Source organism: Platichthys flesus, chromosome 15 (assembly GCF_949316205.1).
Source record: "Platichthys flesus chromosome 15, fPlaFle2.1, whole genome shotgun sequence".
In the NCBI taxonomy this organism is placed as follows: Eukaryota; Metazoa; Chordata; class Actinopteri; order Pleuronectiformes; family Pleuronectidae; genus Platichthys; species Platichthys flesus.
The window spans coordinates 19,817,685-19,837,629 of NC_084959.1; the positions used below are offsets into that span (position 1 = coordinate 19,817,685).

Here is a 19,945-nt window from a genome sequence, read left to right on the forward strand (position 1 = left end):
GGAGGTTTGACACAGAGCCAGACGGCCCTGCACACTCACTACACACGTTTGTAGGGCCCTGAAAAATATGCAAGGTCCTCGCCTCCCCCCCCCAGTCTAGGTAGGGGACAAAAATGTATACAACTTCAATTAGATCATAAAGTGAAGCAAAATTTTGGACACGAAGATGCTAATTGAGCTGTTCTGTGACTTTGTGCATAGTAAGAATCCACAGCAGCTCATCCATTCTGCAAAAGTGAAATAAAAGTAATGATTACATTTGATGATCACAAACAGGCTTTTGTGTTTCTAATGATTTTTTCTATGTGGATACAAATGAAACAGAACAACATATTGGCACAATGACACTCTTCACATAAACACACCATTTTAAAATCAAACCATGATGATCCAGTCTCTTCGGCAATGTTTAGGTACAACACTGCATTATTGTAAGATAGAAAGAAATGGACTTACATATTAACATAAAAATATCTATTAGCTGGTCAAACTGAGCAACATGTTAAGAATAACCATTATGTTTTCAGGCAATCCATGAAAGGATTTTATATTTGAAAATGCATTACATGGTTAATGGGTTGAGAGGCCCCATGAGGTCAGGACCGGCTCAGCAGTGGGTGGTTGATTAAAACCTTCGCACATGTGTCCCTGGACATCATAAAGGTCAAAGTGGTGATGGGGAGGTCGGCCGTGCAATTGTCTGTTTGGCAGAAAGACGGGCAGTATAGAAATTCTATTTCAGGAGGGAATTCAGTCAGTGATTGGTACAGGACAGACAATCAGTGAATGTGACAGTGTGGTAAAGACCAATGGTTCTCATAGAGAAAGATAACTCCTTTGTCACTTACTAGCTTACATACAATGTAATCATTGTATTTATTCACACGAGTACTCAGCAGTCACTGATCAGACCGAACCGATCTTCAAGCCTTCATTTTGGTCTCTGGTAACATCTGTGAAGTTTCATGACTGCATCGTGCATGTTTGTGAAGTTATTACTGGGACAAAACCTGTCCTCAGACAAACACACATACAGAGCAAGGCAGAACATGAAGATAAATGTATTAATAATAATACAAATTATAATAGTTATAATAATAATGATAATAAATGGCTTCATAAGATTAGAGTAGTCTATGTGCAGCAGGTGCAGTTGATCATATTTGAATGGCTTCACTATTTGTACAAACATCTGTCTATTAATAAGTATCTCAAACAAGAGGCTGTATACTTAAATTAGATTATTGAACTGATATTTTAGATTTGGTGGACAATCTTTCATTACCCCAAGATCACTGTGATGCCCTAGAGACCGTTATAATCAGTGCAGTTAGATCCTAATCGAAGACAATAATGTCTCCTCAAACAGTTCTTGCAGAGGATTACATGTATATTGCACATTCGCAGATTTTTATTGATTTGAGGACATTCAAGTTTTAAAATGCCCAGAGGAAATGTGTACACCAATATACCCCCCAGCAGTGAATGTGTCCCAATGTGCGTCCCCTCTGGTTCAGTTTAGGTTATTACAGCTCTGACTGTGGTAAAGGAGAGCGGGGTAATGTGAGACATTTTTTACATGTGCTCCCCTTTAGGTGAGCTAAAATGATATATCAGAAAAATTTACACATTTCCCATTAATTCAGGATGTTTCCTAACAATTGAAATGATCAGAATGTCTTCAGGACATAGGGCAGTGAAAATATGATGGTTTTTAAAAAAGTGGTCTTGTGTCTCACTTTAAAGTCATCCACTTACTTTTTCCACTTTAAAGCTACCATAACAACACATGTTGTAATAGTTAAAATTCCGACAGCTAGATTGACAACCACTAATATCGGACTAGAAACAGAATCATGGGGATTGGTCAATTAAGCACATTTATGATTATTATGATTCATGTGATCTCTTGCAGACCCTAGCTTACCTGCACATCGTTTCTCTTTCAAATTGGCAGGGACAGGGATATTGTTTTTCTCTGCGTATCTAAATGCCAGTTGAAAACAGAATGGTCACATGACCACAAATGTGTTCCGTTGCATAGATACATGGGGTGTCTCACATTACCCCGCTCTCATAGTGTCCACCTTGGCCAGCTCATCCACTCTCTTACAATTTGCTGCATTGTGAGCTTTCACCCCCGAATTGTCAAATCTCAGGTTTCAGAGAATGCTTCACAGACCTGGGATCAGTTGACTCACTCCACAACACTGTGATCAAGGGACAGATGATGAGCCATGTTTTCCTCTTTTTCCCTCATTTGGAGTCCCTGATTGTTACCATGGCAACATAGCTCGTAGAGGATGGGGGTAGGGTGGCTAAATCTGTAGGCTTAAAAAAGTCTGTAAATGGTCTGTATTTATATGGAGCTTTTTACACTTGGTACTTTACAGTATTTGTATCATTCACACACACATTCATACAGTGCATCTATGGGCAACAATCACTCTGCCATCAAAGCCATCAAGACCCATTTGGGGCTCAGTGTCTACCCCGAGGACACTTCGGCACACGGAATGGAGGAGCAGGCATTGAACCGCCGGCCTTGTGCATAGTAAATGACCTTCTCCTTATTGATCCACAAGGAAGTGTCTCCACTATGTCAACTGTGGACAAACATGACAGTACAACAGATGCCACTTACTGCTTGGATATTTCTAACATGTGCTTTTATAATCTAAATTAAACAGGTATCAGGAAATCCATACAGCGTAGGTTGTGTATGTGACAGTGCATTGATGAGTGGACTGAATTTGTCCTTTGAATTGAAAAATGAAGATGAATGGAAGCTTTTCTGTGCCAGATTAAAAAAAATAATTTATAGGTAAATAAATAATATATGAAAAAACTAATACCCAAAAGCCAGTAAATGAAAACAGAAACAATCGCAGCTGTCAATCTGCTAAGGAAGCCACGCTGCTCAACCTGGATCCATGTTTAGTACTGTCGATTTTCAGAATTAATTCTCCAGTAAAGAGTAAATCTCTGTCACCATGTTTCATTGCCTGTGCACTTCAGAGGGAGAGGGCAGATTCAGCCGTCATGCTGAGTAAACCCCCCATGTAGTGATCTAAAACCATGGAAGCAATTTAGCAGGACATGTGGTTTGAGATGAAAGCTAAAGGAAGAGGATGGATTAGGGAGCAACACGACCCTGGACAACACTGCCACCTGCAGGCGCGACAGCCACACGGTCACAGAGGATGAACAACCTGTGTTGTTGGGTGACGCTGGAGAAACCATCATCTCTGAGGCCTTCAAGACGAGGAGGCTGCCGGGATAACAATGACATACTCAGGGTCTCCCGTTCAGACTCACGACCCAGCGAACAGCCGGAAAGCCAAGGCTGGAGCTGCTCTCCGTGCATCCGCCTCATCTCCACACACCAGTCACTCATGTCAAAGCCGTGGAGGACACTTTGGGGAACAGCCATTTTATTAATCAAATTTGAACTTTTGTGTTAGTTACTCTTTATTCCAGTGCCACCATGGTGAACACCCATGTTAAAAATAAAAAGTGACATTGTTTTTTTTTTCCTTGTTAAAATGTATAATCATAATGAAGACAGTTAATCATAGAAACTAATCATAGAAATTGACAGAATGACCTCACAGCATTTTGGATCAAACTCTTCTCCCTTCAGGCTAACTCAAAGAAACAGAAAGAACAGAAATGGGCCAGGGCAGACAGGAACAAAAAAACAGCTTCTTACGTATATCCACATTTTTTTTTTTTAGATATTTCCCATAGACATTATAGGTTTGGTTTGAAGGGGGGAATTCTGCTGGATTGTCTCACGTTTTTTTTTTTTTCCCTGTAGAGGTGCATCACTGCAATGCAGCAACAGTAAATCTACTGAGGACAGTGAGAGCCTTGGAGACTCTACCTAGTGCACTGAGAGCAGGGGGATCTATCTGGACACACTTGAGTCGGGGTGTTGTGAAGTGCAAACCATTAGTTCTCTAAACCCTCCCTGTTCTAGCTAACATCATTTACCACCCTGGCAAACAAGCAGTGGTAAACTACACCTGAATACATAGCTGGAGTGTGTCCGGCCCTGTAAGTATACTCACAACATAGTTATTTTTCATCATTACAGTACAGTATAGAGCAATTCTTTTCATATACTTTTCATATCTTTTTTCATATTGCACCATCAGAGAATGGGACACAGAGAAAGATCAACAGAGACTCCATTTCCTAATTAAAACAAGATATGTGCAAACATGACTAAGGACTTTATTAACCAAATCAATTCTTCCCTGTAATATCCACAAATAAAAGTGATTTCTCTTTTTATATATATATTTATAGTAATAAGAATAATAAATCTTCACATTGGATCATTTCATAGTGTGACAAAATGCTCGACTGGGCTGTCCAGCCACGATCGTAATCCTCATTGTCTTTTAATTGGTCAGTCCCCATGCATCCATAGGAAATAGATTTTTTTTTCTTCAAAAAAAGTAACAATTGGAGAGCAGCTGAAAAGTTTGGACTGGTGTTAATTGCTTTCATTCCAAGATTTCTCCCAAGTTTCATTCAGTGTTTGAGAAGGATATTCCATAGGAAAAAACATGACTCCAAATCGTCATCTTCCACTCCAGAAACAAAAGATGTCCGGCTTCTTATGAAAACATCGTAGCAATGATGAGAACAGATCATTTGGTAATCAATAATTCATGATCATTAATAGCTGACAACTAACAATTAATAATCACTGATTAATTATAAAGAATTAACAAGAATGAATAAATAACGCTCCCTCGTTACTCAATTAGTTTGGCAAAGCTCCATCTGGTGTCGTTTCCGATGAGTGAATTTTTTCTGTGAAAGTGAAACAAAAAAATCTTAACAAAAAAAGAAAAAAGAATTACAAACGAGATAATAAAGTTCTAAAATAAATAAAAGGAGATTAGTAAAAGTGACCCCGCCCTTGGAGGGAGGGGACATATATACAGAACTGCGTGGTGAAAGTCAGTTTACTGCACTTGAGTGTTAAGTCCAGTGTGAGTGAGTTCCAGTCCCGCCCCAGGTGCCCCTGCTGTTATACCAGCGTGTAGGACTTTGCGTAGGGGTTGTTGGTCTGTTTGAGATGTCCTCGCGAGTCCAGCAGGGACTCCTGGGAGGTGCTGAGCTTGGCGGCCTGGGCCAGCTCCGAGCCCTCTCTGTGGGGGAGCGTGGCTGCGGAGCCAGGCTGCCACTGGGGCACTGGGTCCCTGCTCGCCTGAGGGGCCTCTGTGGGCGTTGGGGGCGCCATGCGAGAAGGCCGCTTCAGCGAACGACTCTTCTGGGGCTCCAGACACGCCTGACCCATGGCAGCTCTCTCCCCACTCGCTGTGCCCCTGGACGACCCCGAGCAGGACATGCCTCGGTTCAACAGGAAGTCCATGCGCAGGTATGGAGGAAGGTGAACCAGCTCGCCCCCTGTGGGTCGACACAGACCATAGAGTTAAACATAAGAGAAAAAACATGGAGACATTCAAGTCCAACGTCACCTCATCTCCAACATTTATGGCTTAAGAAAAGTAAAGCAACCTTAAATAACATCTTGTTATATAAAACTTTATGATAAATAGCTTATATAAGTATCAAACCAACAGAGTCTATTCAGTATGATCTTCTTGTGTCCTCGCTGACCTCCATCCTCTGACACTTCCCCTCACAGTATTAAACTCTTTTCGTAAAATGAGTAATTTCACTGCACAGCAGGAAGTTAATATTAATCCTGTCAAGCTCGACTTTCAACAGTTAAGCATGTTACATTCGCACAAACCAGGACTGACATTTGTTAACTTCAGATTCTGCACATTAGTCACATTTTTAAAAGCCAAAGAACATGAATCCCTCAAGCAGTCTCCAGAGTCTGAATGGTCATTATCTCTTCATTACCACAGTGTAAATGGTGATTGCTTCACAATGAATGACGTTTTGAATATGTACTATCTCCCACACCCACAGTGGAAACAGTTGGATGCTGTATTTAAGGTCATAGAAATAAATACAACTTTAGGGTTTAGAGCAGCCATAGCTTTCTACATTAGACTTCTACTTACATGTCTTGATGCATTTAACTCAGATTGTGTTTTTTCATTTTATGGCTCCACATTTTCTCTATAAAAGAATTTAGCTGAGATAGTCATCATCTTGTTAATGGTTGGATGTAACTTCAACTAACACAAAGAGTGAGTTTAGTGATTAGTGTTGTCAGCATCATAATGAGGCCAGTTGTAGATAAAGTTAGCCGCGGGGGTTTCAGGCAGACAGATCTACGGTCTTTGGACAGAGTGGCCTCACCCGGTCTGTGGGCCTTGGGCACGGCCATGTTCATGACCCGGCTGACGTCCTGAGGCTTGGGCGGGGAAGCAGTGAAACGGCAGATGCCTGATTCGGACGGCGTGCTGGAGGTCAAGCTGTCGGTGTAGTCGTTGGTTCCTGCCGTCATCTGCTCTGAGGAAGTGTCAGAGATGAAGCATTCGGTGATGGTGAATTTGGCGTGGCGCAGCTGCTCCTCCATCTTGGCGTGCTCGTAAGCTCGGGCAAGCTCCTCGTAGGTGGAGGAGGCGCTTTCTGTCGACACCATGCTGCTCCTCGCTCGGTCTGGACGTGGGCCGGGGTTAGTGGAGGGATTAGTGACAAGTGTTAGAAACAGAATTATTGGAATGTGACTTTGTTAAAGTTGCAAGACAGCTGATATTGGTTTGTTGTTAGAGATGAAGAGAAGTGTTGCAGTGTTGTAAAAAAAACATTTAAAGATACTACATCTAGACTGCTGTTTACCTGTGTCCTGAGATGGGCTGACGCTGTAGCTGTCACTCTCCTTGTCGACTGAACCTGCCACCCTGGGTGTGGGCAGCCTCCAGTCAGTGCTGAGGGTGTGGGAGGAGACCGGGGGGTGTGGTCGGTTCAGCGTCCACTGGCTGGCGTAGCGGTTGCGAGCAGCTGGGCCGGCTTTGGCTGTGCGGCGGGCAGTGGGGTCTGGAAATGAAACGCAGAGAGGACGGAAAGTTCAGTAAAGATAATGAAGTGGTCATCAAAGCCCCTGCAGCCACTGTCATCACCAACTGATCCAAACCAACAACTTCGCTTCTGGACACAAATAGAAACAATAACGAACTCACAGCTGACAGCCATTTCAGTAGTGATATAAACCGACATAATGTGGTTCTGTGGAATTTAAAATAACTGAACATCTCTAGAATATCCCACTATGCTGTCTTACCTATTTATTTAAAATTATAGATCTTCAATCTATTAATTCCCGAAATCTGTCCATCTGTATGTAGACTGTTTATCTTGTGAACCCTTCATCATATCGGCTACAAAATTGCTATGTGTTCAATATTAAACACATTTGACTAAACAAGGGACCAGCGTTCTAAAGCTGCGGTGGCTGGGAACTGGAACTCATCAACGTATGACGATCTATCATGACACCAGTAGGTCCACGACAGCTGATTCTCCAGTTCAGGGCTCTGCAAACTTTGAGTTGAGCTTCACTCAACTTTGAATAGACAGGTGAACAGCTCTTTGTGCAGCTTCAGGGTTCTGTGTACTGAGTCCAGCAGCTTAGCTTGTCCCTACTTGCCACGGCTCAATTACTACGGGTTACTATTACAGTTTCAGAGCAACCAGCATTAACACAGGCCAAACAAACGGGCAGGTTTAGAACAGGTACTGCACTGATCTACACTAAGGGAAGGAGGCTGAAGGCCATTCTCCAGTCAGTCATCACAGGGGCGGCTGTGGCTGAGGGGTAGAGTGGTCGTCCTCCAACCTGAAGATCGGCAGTTCGATCCCCAGTCTGACCCATCTACATACCAGGTGTCCTTGGGCAAGATGATGAACCCTGAGTGGCCCCAAAAATAATAACAAAAGTGCTGCAAATAGATGCACTGTATGAATGTGTGTGTTAATGGGTGATGGTAAACTGTACTGTAAAGCGCTTTGAGTGGTCATCAATACTAGGAAAGCGCTATATAAATAACAAAAAAATAGTTTACCATGTGGAAATATTTATTATTTGAAAGTAGAATCCTCTGATCTCCATAGATAAGGAAACACTAAGCTCAACACAGCAGGTGGAGATGAGACTCCTCCTGAAGTGGAACGTGGACTGCAGCTACAGGCAGATGCAGTAGAGGCGGAGCTACTGAAATGCTACTTATAGAGCAGCAGCAGTAATAAACAGCAGAGGTTTCAGATGAGGCAACATACGGGCAGCAGCTTAAGCCTGAACTAGCTCACTTCACTTTGTTCTGTGCAGTCATCAACACATGCAGCATGCACCAGCAATAAAAGAAGCACACCAGAGAAAAGTAAAAAAGTCAAGGTACTAGGAATAGGTGCCTGACTGGACACCAATAGAAAACAAAATAAAACCCTATGTACAACTTCTTCAACGTCTGATGAAGTCTTTAAAAAGGAGTCCGTACTGGACTTACTGGTTCCTGGTCGGGCATCGGACACATCTACCAGCGGCCCGGTGGCCTGGGACAGCGACTGGTAGTGGACCGTGTGAGTGACTGTGGAAGATTTCTGCTTCTGGGTCTCCCCGAAGTCGTTATCGGTCAGTAGCACAGTGGACCTGTCGTCTGTGGGACAGCAACACAAAAAACAACCTCAGGATTTCCATAACCAAGTTCATTTCCTGTATGACTAAATAAAGCTGCTTGTTGTTTGTCAGAGGGCAGAAAACTATCAGTGTGCGTACCAACAGTCTCCATGGTGTCTCTCTCCTCGATCAGGAGCTGGGCTCTGGGGATGTCGATGTGCATGCGGAGCGTCTGTTGCTGTTTGTTAATGGGCTCGGCTGGGCGTGTGTTTTTACTGTGGAGGACAAAACAAAAACGTGTGAAAAACATGTTCTTTCTGAGATACTAAAGCAAAACAGTCAAATTGGTGTACAGTTTTACCTCATGAGCATCTCAGCCAAACTTTTAGCATCTGGAAAACAAAGAGAAAACGTCATCTCACTTGTTAAACGTTCAACAACAGCAGCTTAAATATGTCATGTGAGTGACCAGAGGCAGACATCTTCACACGTCGCCCTCGTCTCACCTCGGAGCCTCTTGAGCCTCTGTTCCCTCCTCCTCCTCCTCAGCACCAGCAGCCCGATGAAGATTACAACGATGCCCACCAGCACGCAGGAAATGGTGACCATCATCTTCAAACCTTCGCCCCCGCCTGAGTGGTCCTCACTCACATTGGGTGCCTTCACCAGAGGTGCGATGGTACCTGTGCAGGAGTCATATGTTATTATGTTATAACAGATGGTGACACTTCTGAAAAACAGGAACTCTTCTTTTCAGGAGCTTTACACCTAAGTATTCAATAAATTAGCATTCATCACTATTTCACCTAATATAAAGTTTTACACATAATAACACTTATAGCCCAAAACCTCTAACCATGGCACAACATCTAAACATTGTCTGTGCCACAACAGAGAAATAGAATTAAAGAGTTTAAGTCTAAAACCACTGGAATGTGTGAACTTGCAAAACACTGTTCATGTGCACGGTTCCACCACAAGAAGCTGCAATCTACTAATATCGCTCGACCTCTTGCTGAACTTGCAGAAAATACCTGCCTCCTATTCTACCCAGCTGCACTCGAGACTGAGCCCATCCTTCAAAGTGACGCGCTGAGCCAGATTTTTCTCTTCAGCAGCTGCAGCGTGTCAGTGAGGGTGGGAACAAAGTTCAGAAGTGGTGGTGGCAAAATACCACTGATCTCCCAGCGTTGCAATTATCCTTTATCTCAACGGATATCATTAAAATGATCTGATGTGGTTGCATTCAGTGGGATTGAGGGTGGTGTCATAGCCAGCGACACACAATCTAAGCTGCAGCCACTAAAGTCAGGATGAAATATGAACTTACTGCCATCATAGCTGAGCGTCGCAAACTTGACTCTCTTCTCTGCGTAGCCGGCGCTGTTGTAGACCTTCATCTGCAGCTCGTACCAGGTGGCCTCCTGCAGGTCGTACAGGACGTAGCTCTTTGTGATGGAGGTGCGCTGTGCTGTGGTCCACGCTGGCGCTTCTACAGACCGATACTCCAGGGTGAACGAGGTGATGGGGCATCCACCGTTATTCCAGCCATTCAGGTTGATCTTGACCCGGGTGGCGTTGATGCTCGTGAAGAGCTCCTGTTCTTTAGAGTACTGAGGTTCTGTAGAGGGAAACAAAGCCTCAGTATGTGAAGTCAGGAGGAATGCGTCCTTGAGAAATGAAAAAACTGCAAAGCATGGACAAAAGTTTCAGTAAATCCAAGGATTGACACTAATAATGTGTGTCCAGGTCTCTATTTTGCTAAATGTTACCCAATGGGTGTTGGATGCAAAACAGACAAAAATCTTCTGAGAAGTGTTTTGCAAAAACCTCTTTCACACACTCAAATTTCAGATGCAAGAGTTCTCTGACTTGCAATTTCTTAAAAATTGAAATGTATACCTTTCCCATGAGTCTTTGCTTCAATGATCTCACTGATGCGTCCTGGCCCCACTGCATTCTGGGCCGTGAGGGTAAACTTGTACCAGGTGCCACATTTGAGGTTCTCTAGCCGATAAGAGCGCTCACTGGGACTGATGGCAAAGTTACCCCACTGCTCACTGTTATCCTCCGAGTACTGCAGAATGTAGCCTGAAGAAGAGTACAGGATGGGGGATGACAAAAAGAACAAAAACTAGGAAAAAGGTGAAGAATATGCATAGTGGTGAGAGTCTGACCTCGTATGGAGCTGCCTCCGTTGTCCCCTGGGATCCAGGAGAGCGTTATAGAGGTGGTGGTTGTCTTGGTCACAGTGAGACGAGGCTGGTCAGGTGGAACTAAAGGAAAAAAAACATGCAAAGCTCTAAAATTACTTTGACTATGGTCACTGAGATTAGTCTTTCGACAAAAACAATGTACAACAATCTGAACACACACAAAGTTTTGTTTGCCTCCAAAAAAGGTTGACAAGATTCTCAAATCACCAGCTGTGTGATGAGGGTAGAAACTACACACTGTGTATAAAGATGGAACACGGTACTCCACTTCCTCCTGCTATCCAGAAATTAGGGGGAAATATAAGTTTTTAGTACTTGGGTACAACTTGAGGCAAGGACTTTGCAGCCAGAGACTTTGCAGCATTCGAGTCGGGCAAGGTCCCACCGATACATGTGATTGACCAATCACCAGTCAGTGTCAGATGTCAATCATGACATTTCACCCACATTTTTATAGCATGAAATAAGAAATCAAGACCACACATATTGAAACACCTAACATTGGGCACACAACGTGACCACAACTACCTCAAATGTATCTGTTGTTAACTTTGACTGTTTAGTTAGGTCCACGTCCTATCTGCTAACATGGAGGAGGCAGCGTTTATGACTTATACTCCAGCCAGCCACCAGGTGGCGGTCAAGACACTTCTTTATACAGTCCTAGATTTGACCCTTTTCCACACGTTGTGTTTCTTACCTTGAACCTGCAGGTTGAGGACGATCTTGTCCGACCCAAAGCTGTTACTGGCCATGCAAGTGTAGTTCCCAGAATCCTCTGCCTTCACTGTGCGAATAACGAGGCTGCCGTTACCGTGGACGCTGCGTCGGCTGTCAATCACAACAGGTGCTGGGGTGCCATTGCTGAAAAACAGATGTGTTTAGAATAAGCTGCATGTTTTTGAAGAGAGACAAATTGAAATGTCTCAGAAGATGTATGCATGTATTTATCAATCATCTAATACTTCGTAGCTTCATAGCTGTGACAGAAACTCACATCTCCTTTAGCCACTTGATGGTTGGGGATGGATCACCTACTGCTTTACAAGGCAGCACGATGTCCCTCATCCAGGGTGTCGTCACTGTCCTGTTGAAGGTCAGAATCCGAGCCGGGGCTACAAAAGCACACACATGCTTCATCAGGCAACTCAGGAGATGCGTCAGCAAATAAAAATGTTGTAGTTTTTCTAAATGATAACAGACTGAGTTTTTCACATTTTCACATTTGTTGTCCTCACTAAGCCCCTAACGTCACACACTCTGGGGACAGAGTGTGATGGTGTTTCTCTCTCTCTCAGAGCCGTGCGGCAGAGAGGAGAGAGCATCCATCACCTAGACCTCAGACAGGGTGTGCATGTCCCAGGCACTGTGGGTCCTCACTCCAGACACTATGGGACCTATCAGCATATGCAATCAGCTTATCAGCCCTCACCAAGCATGATAACGCTGACAGGACCAAACAACGAGTGATTTACACTCAGCTCATGTTCCCCTGCCAGTCTACTTTTTCAGCATCCACATGGGTGCAGTGAGTTGAGGAGAAAAGGGTCACACAGGGTAATCACTGTGCATTCGTGTCCTGGTAAAACCTTTAACAATGGAAACTCTCACACAAACTTGGTAGAGTCCATAAGACTTCACCTACCCTCAGCCATGGGTTTGACAGTGATGATTTCACTGGCGTTTCCACGGCCTGCAGCGGTGACGGCCACCACCCAGATGCTGTACTGCCGGTTCCTGCTCAGGTTGGGGATGCGGTAGAAGAACACATCTGGGGCAGCCTCGAACTCACTGCTCACCTGTGTGAGGAAAAACATCCACGACTGTCTCACATGTGGCTGCAGATAAAACAATTATTTCCCATGTTCATTTACTTTTAAAGAATAAATAGTTCGATGACAGCGTTTCCCACTGTGGCGGTCCGCCATTTTCTCTTTTGTCCCACCGAAGTTATTTTTACACCTCCCCAGATATCCTAAGAGACCTCCATCTTGGTGTTTTGCTCCATTGCTGCATTGCGTTGATGTGTGCAGCACTATTTTCCATGTGCTTGTTCACATTATGGTAAACAGTCTGTATTTATATAGAGCTTTTCTGAGAGTAAACCTGTTGTAATCATTTTAGGGGCCAGTGGAAAGCACTGATTAGATGTGTCCTGTCTACTTAGCATTCATTTTGAGTCATGCTTCAGGCTACCTGGTGAATCTGGAATCACCAATATTCAAAGACGTTAAAGTCGAAATACTGAACATCTGATTTCTTATATTCTTTAAAGGTGTTACCGTGGGGTGTGGGTTGGAGCAGAAGACGGTGTATTTCCTGATGATGCCGTTCACTTTGAGAGGAGGAAGCCATGACACAAACACCACAGCGTTGGATGCAGCTGCTGCCTTCACACCTGCCGGAGGACCAGGAACTAAAAGGAAAAGACAGATGTAATATTCTGCAGGACTTACTGCTTTATGTACAGTACACGTTTCGGTTATTACAATAGTTTCAACATTTTAAAGACATACTGCACTTAAATGTTCTCTTTAAGGAAACACATGTTGGTTTTACCAACACATTTATTACCAAATCTATAAACTATAGTGTGTGTGCTGCTACTGGAGTCCTAGACAAACTAAATAACTTAGCTTAACAAAGGTATGTCATATGTGTGTTTGTTTACGACGTCTGTGTATGTAGTGGCTGAGGGGTAGGAGATGGAGGTTCTCAAGACATTGTGACCCCTGAGAAACGAGTCAAACTCTCACTGTAGTGAGTAAGTCGGTAGATTGGGCCCTTTCTTTGTAGAGGGAACTTAAATGTCCTACCGTCCTCCTTGGTGCGGGTGTAAATCTGCTCGCTGCGAACACCATCTCCTGCTCTGGTGAAGGTCAACACCTGGATGCTGTAGTTGGTGTACTTCTCCAATCCATCCAGCTCCAGAGAGGGCTTGGAGGTCGTCACGTTCCTGATTTCTCCAAGCTCTGATGAGCAGAAAGCAGCAGAGGAGAGAATGCAGGGATACAGTTAAATTCTGTGATGACACCTCCAGTCAAAGGCCTAATCCAATACAACTCTCTTATCGTAAATAATCCAGTGATATGAGAAGATGACACAGGCCCAAACATGTGACTCATATATCATAGGGCTGATCACATATATCAGGGCCCGGGCTGTCATAGAAGAGCCTTGGATATAATTTCATATTCAATAACAAAGTTTAAACAACCCTAGATCCAATGTCTGCTGTAGTGTCAGGCCTTGACTGGCAACCTGCTACCTCAGCTGTAAGGGTTTGAATTATTGATGTGTCACTGCTCTCTGTCGAAATCCCTTCTTCATACCGCTTACTTCTCCCTCTCTTTTTTCTCCTCTACAGAGACCTATGGGACCAGCTGCAGCCCTTCTTCTCTGGCTTTTAAAGAGCAATTAAAACAACAGGAAAACCATCTCACCTACAGGACTGCAGACATTTTAAAACACAATAGAAGCATTTTACACAAATGTGTGTGTGTGTGTGTGCTGCATATGTGTGTTGAACTCTCGTCTTGATATGAAGTAATGTTACCAAGACAATCAATATGAGGTAAAAAAGGATGTTTCCAAAACAAAACAAGAAATTTAAATACGAGTCTTTTAAACTAATGTGATACACCTGACAGTGTTTTGTGGACATGATACAGACAATGACAACAGCAGTAACAGTGTATGCAGCCAAGCTGATTCACATATCACTGGTATAGTGATTTAGCCTGCACCAGTGTGTTAGAAAGGGTTTATATCCCCCTCTGCTGGACAATGAGAATATATTCTGTCAACACATAATCTCATAATGATGAATTGCCCATATCTGTAATTGTGTAGCATACCCACCCCCACATATTCACACACACGAATATGAGCATGTAAGTTAAGATTTGACCAATCGCTCACTGAGTTACAGACTGTTACCATGCAAACTAGTCCTAGAGAGTCTGTATAGGCAGGCCAACATGATGTGACAGGGCAGGGGTCAAAGGTAATCACGCTGTCACAACCAATCCTACTGACACAAACCTGGCATGTGACAATGGCATGCCATGCTGCCTCACTTCCACAGGACCACACAGACGTTGGCCCGACAGTAGAGGACACTCAAATACCCACAATCCACTGTAAGTTTGTAGTTTATGCTTCCTTTATAGCACTTACTTCACAGTAAGCACAATTTATTCTTATGTTAGGAAATGACGTATTAATGATTCAGTTGGAGACAACTGAAACACCAAGGTCAGTCGCTCTCTTTAGTCTCTTCTGTTTTGGAACCTTTTGGTTTTCTACATTTAACAGTCAAAACGGTGAATGTGGCATAATGCTCAGAAAACCAATGTCATTTAAACCCTTTCGGGAAAGCAATATATTTGTTAATAATACTTTATTAAAATGTTGTCATAATAAGACTCATGTATACCCTTTTCATTGAATTTATGGTGTTTTTTAATTTGGATAATATACATGGTGTGTGTCAGACAGTCTGATTGGTCCTGTCTGAGAGCAGATGCAGACCAAGACTGTCAGGGTGATGAAAATGCTTGTGTCTGTATATACTGTTTGTTCTGTTTGGTTTTTCCCCTAATACTTTGGTCACATTTGTGGATTCCTGGCAACGAAGATATTAATATCTGCTAATGTAAATATCTGGTGTAATTGTTAATGTAAGCTCGGAAGCAATTTATTTCTCTATGGCACAGATAGCATGTATGACACAGACAAAGTAGCGGTTATGCCTTTGGTATGCCTTGTTATTTAGAAACATGCAGGTGTTACTGTGTACCTCCATCAGGCAGGTTGGCCCAGTAGATGACCCTAAATCCCAGCAGGTTGCCGTTCAGAGCGTCTTTGGGAGGGGTCAGCCAGGACAGGGAGATGACCTCTGGAGACGTGGCTGTGGCCTGGACGTTCTCTGGAGGACGACTGGGCACTGAAGAGTTAAAGCAGAGAACAAGCGATGAAATCAGGGGATTTTGAGTAAGACACCACTGGACTGACAGAAGAGTTTTAGGTGGCAGTACCCACTGATCTCCACTAGATTGTGATATATCCTCACAAATCTCCCTGAGATTAAACCAAACTGTGTCAGTCACACCAGGGTAAAGAAAACATGGGATAAATACATCACGTGTTTGGTGCATTGACAATTTCAAGCATATCTCTTTTTAAGAGTTTCATTCTGAGACTTTTACTTCCATATTTTGCTTGTTATTTTTTGGAACACAATATTCCACTTTATCTGTCTCCACATCCTCTCGTCTTACCATCCTCTAGTGTGGTAGCGGCCACCTCTGTGGAAGAGGGCCCAGTCCCAGCGCTGTTGCTGGCCTGCACCACAACTCCATACTGGGTGAACTTCTTCAGGTTATCCAGCACCAGGCTCTCTGAATTGTCCCCTGTGGTTTCCACGCTGATCACACTGAACTGGTAGTTTCCACCTGAGCTGTACTCTCTGTAGCCAACTTGGTAGCCTCGGATGGCCCCGTTCTGGAGGTGCTTCTTGGGAGGCTGAGAGAGCAGTGACAGAGAGTATTTGAGACAGTGGGGATGAATGGCCAAGTTTTTAGTACTTGGGTACAAAAGTATTACATTTTGTTAGACAACAAACTTACAGATACTTTGCACTGACTGCCGACATTAGTTTTATCCCTTTTTGACAGTTAAATATTACAGTAACTCTATTCATGGTGGTTGTGCTCTCCTTTGAGTACTTTGTCTTCCCTAGACATTACAAGGTCCAGGGAGGTACCCTCAGTTGTTTTCCCTGTTCTCCCCTGACACTGAAATGCATCCTGGGTTATCCTATTACATGTGGAGACCAAAACACACCTGAAAACACCCAGTATGATGCATTCAAATCTGACTGTTCATTGTGTAAAGACAGATATGGTCGGGGATGCTTGGAACCACATAATGTATTTCAGATACACTCTGGTGCCACTTAATATACATTACATATTTTTATTAACTCCGCATGACACAATCTACTGTTTAAAAATTGCACACAATTGAAAATGAATCAAGACTTATCATAAATGTGTTACCTCACCTAAACTACAAGAGAAGAAGACTGATAATTCCTCAAATACAGTAGCTACTCAACACATGCACACAACCACACAGTATTTATACAGGACCAACCAACTGTGCATGCATGCTGTTTGCCTGATTTACATTCACACAGTAAAATAAAGTCACACCTGGGGGCTCCAGTCTTCTACAGTTTGCCGCTGAGCAGCTCCTCTGGAGCAGCAGTAGGTTAAATGACTAAATGATGTCCAGGAGTTAAACAGCACTGATTTATTTTGCAGATTGAAAAGAGTAATTCTTGGCCAATAAGGAAAGATCAGCGCTGTCCTCTCTAATTTTACTTATTTGGACTCAGCTATATTCTCACTTCATAGTAGCACACACACGTTTTGAACCCACAGCGTTTGGATTAACTCACCCTCCAAGAGACGCGGATGCTCTGAGAGGAGAGGGCTTCGAGCTGCACGTCCTGAGGGGGTCCATCAGGAGCTGCGATCAGATCACCAACACATGAACGTCAGAAAACCTTACACATCCAACAGCTGTCTCAAAGATTACAACGAGTGAGTGTGGCTCCGTGAGGAGGGGGCAGAGGGGGAGATGAAGGCGTAGAGGGCTTCAGCCGCAGTCTATTGACTGTAGTGTGACATTTACTACTGAGGCCGCTAATTGAAAAGTTCTGCTTTTAGTGCGGGGTCAGCGTGTGTTCAATAATGCAACAGAGGCAATGGAGCTGATGTAACCGGGCTCTTAATGAATTGGCTCTTTTGGCCTTTTACCTCTTTTTGCCTCTTGTCTTTTACTCACCACCTGCTCTCCCATCTCACTGCTCTTTTCTCTTTGTAATGATTGGCAGTACAAACAAAATGTTCTGCCCTTCCTGTATCTGCAAAATCATCTGAGCTCTTCAAAATCAGACTGTCAATATTGTTGAAGGTGAAATACTCTTATGGTTCCTTCTCACCTGCTTCATCAGTGGTGATGGTGAGCTCGTTGCTGGCTTCGCTCTTGCCGATCAGGTTCTTTGCAAACATGCGGATGTTGTAGGTGGAGGAGGGGTGCAGGTCGATGATGGTGGCCTGGTTGAGCTGAGGTGAGACATCTTTGGTCTTCTGAGCGGTATCCCAGGAGGCTGTGGAGGGGAGAGGGCGGGGTTTATTGGGGTTGCAGCAGTCAGGGGGAGAGGTCAGATCCCGCTAAGTGCATTACGACAGGCTAATTTAAGTGATGGTGCGGAGACAGAGGGAGATAATTTATCAACCAAAACCCAGGAAAACACCATGATTTCAACTAGTTCTATGTGAAATAAATATGTGCATTCTGGTAGACAATCAACTAATCATAGAAACATGTGTTCTTATACCTGATTTGTTCTTGCTCTCGATATCAAAGCCTGTGATTGGGCTGTTGCCATCAAAACCCATAGTCCAACGCAAGGCAATGGTCCTGTCCTTCACCTCTCTGATCTCGACCTCCGGGGGGTCCGGGGGCTCTTCAAGTCACACAGTTGAGAAGCAGATTGTTATTTCACTCATACTTCCACCGTCTGTGATTCCTAAAAAGGGTTGACATGCGCTGTTTCTCTTTTGGGCAGTTTAGATAGGTGTATACAAACCTTGCACCGTGAGCTGGATGATTCCTCTGTCCTCACCGAAGGAGTTGATGGCGTGGCAGGAGAAGAAGCCAGAGTCCTCCCTCACAGTGGGCATGATCTGATGGATGCACAGACATGAGAGGAGGTTGGAATTGTGACATTGATGTTAAAAACAAATTGCCAATATTTGATATCTTCACATTTTCAAGGTTATACTTGGCAGGGTTAGAAATGCCTCTGAAATGAAATTTAGACGAGTAAGCGCGGGCGTCCTGACCATCAGGGGACCACTGATTTAGACCCACATAGAACTGAAATGTAATCATTTTGCTCATGCTATGGCTTAATTTCCTGTATGTAATGGATAGTAGCAATCCAATAAACTGTCCCCAACTCAAATGTTACACATGCACTGAGGTGCCCATTCTCCTACCTGCAGGGTCGAGATGACTTCATCGCCCACCTCCTTGACAGAAACCACGTAGCGGCTGGTCTCGGGGTTGATGATGCGTTCCTCCTTCTCCCATCGCACCATGATGGGTTTCTCACCGTGAGCTGTGCAGCTCATCTTCTTCTCCTCACCCTGCGTGGCCAGCGTGGTGTTGGGGTAGGATGTGATCATGGCGGGGACTGGTGTGAAAATAGGGTGGAGAGAAAAAGAAGGCGATTTAATGTTGGATTTGTTTCGGACGGAAAACATTCAGATGTGATGATCAAAGAAACATTGTGTAAGTTAGTTTTCAATATTGTATTAAGCATTAAGAGTCGAGATATACAAATATAGCTATAAACTGTAAAACAATTTTCAATTTATTAAAACTCAACCTTTCCTTATAAAAAATAATTATTATTTTTTACAGTTATGTAAAACTCTTCCACATAAGCTACAAGTACATGTGGATTAAATGTAAATCATTTTTCATTTGTTCACAGAGCAGCTTATTGCAATTTCAGCTGAGTGCCTCCAGGTTTGCTGTTCTCAGTGTAGATAGCAGAATGATTGTGTTTAGAAACATGGATGAAGGAAGAAGGAAGAAGGGAGACTGGGGAACACTAAGAACTTCTCTCTCTATGCAAACATTGCTGCAGACGTATCTAAAAATACAAACATGTTTAGACTTATAGATACAAAATAATAAAATAAAATGAAATACAAATATGTCACATTAGGAAAAAAACACTCAAAGATGGATAAGGTTCAAATGCAAATGCAGTTGCATCCATCAAGGTAAATGGACCATACCCTGCACTGTTACTGTTTACCAGTCTGCTGTCTTCTTTTCATTATGATAGAGCATAAAAACACCTCACCTCCTCCTCTCTACATAACCAGTCGAGCCAAACATCCATTGATTGTTTTATGTTTTACAGTCGGATGCAAAGGTTTCTTCCCGAAGGAGTGAGAGATACACAGAATATTGTCATTGTTGACATGGCGACGAGCAATAATACTACTTTTACTACCACAATATCACTTTAGGAATTGTGAATATGGTAAGCACAGAGGAAAATGCCTATAATTGAGTCTTACAG

General features: G+C 43.4%; 1 protein-coding gene across 1 annotated transcript in view; it reads right to left on the reverse strand.

The window, feature by feature from the left end:
- Positions 1-3,428: 3,428 nt before the first annotated feature.
- Positions 3,429-19,945, reverse strand: part of dscama (Down syndrome cell adhesion molecule a) — an 81,996-nt gene continuing 65,479 nt past the window's right edge. Inside the window, exons 12-33 of the mRNA XM_062406579.1 lie at positions 18,846-19,042; positions 18,434-18,530; positions 18,182-18,310; positions 17,783-17,950; positions 17,237-17,307; positions 16,053-16,296; positions 15,572-15,718; positions 13,587-13,742; positions 13,053-13,186; positions 12,416-12,569; positions 11,768-11,885; positions 11,471-11,634; positions 10,732-10,830; positions 10,457-10,645; positions 9,885-10,175; positions 9,061-9,237; positions 8,916-8,946; positions 8,714-8,829; positions 8,445-8,594; positions 6,781-6,978; positions 6,298-6,600; positions 3,429-5,427 (exon numbers count right to left, since the gene is read on the reverse strand). Of these exons, the coding sequence (XP_062262563.1) occupies positions 5,048-5,427; positions 6,298-6,600; positions 6,781-6,978; positions 8,445-8,594; positions 8,714-8,829; positions 8,916-8,946; positions 9,061-9,237; positions 9,885-10,175; positions 10,457-10,645; positions 10,732-10,830; positions 11,471-11,634; positions 11,768-11,885; positions 12,416-12,569; positions 13,053-13,186; positions 13,587-13,742; positions 15,572-15,718; positions 16,053-16,296; positions 17,237-17,307; positions 17,783-17,950; positions 18,182-18,310; positions 18,434-18,530; positions 18,846-19,042 (3,713 nt within the window). The 3' untranslated portion in view covers positions 3,429-5,047. The remainder of the gene's footprint in view (positions 5,428-6,297; positions 6,601-6,780; positions 6,979-8,444; positions 8,595-8,713; positions 8,830-8,915; positions 8,947-9,060; positions 9,238-9,884; positions 10,176-10,456; positions 10,646-10,731; positions 10,831-11,470; positions 11,635-11,767; positions 11,886-12,415; positions 12,570-13,052; positions 13,187-13,586; positions 13,743-15,571; positions 15,719-16,052; positions 16,297-17,236; positions 17,308-17,782; positions 17,951-18,181; positions 18,311-18,433; positions 18,531-18,845; positions 19,043-19,945) is intronic.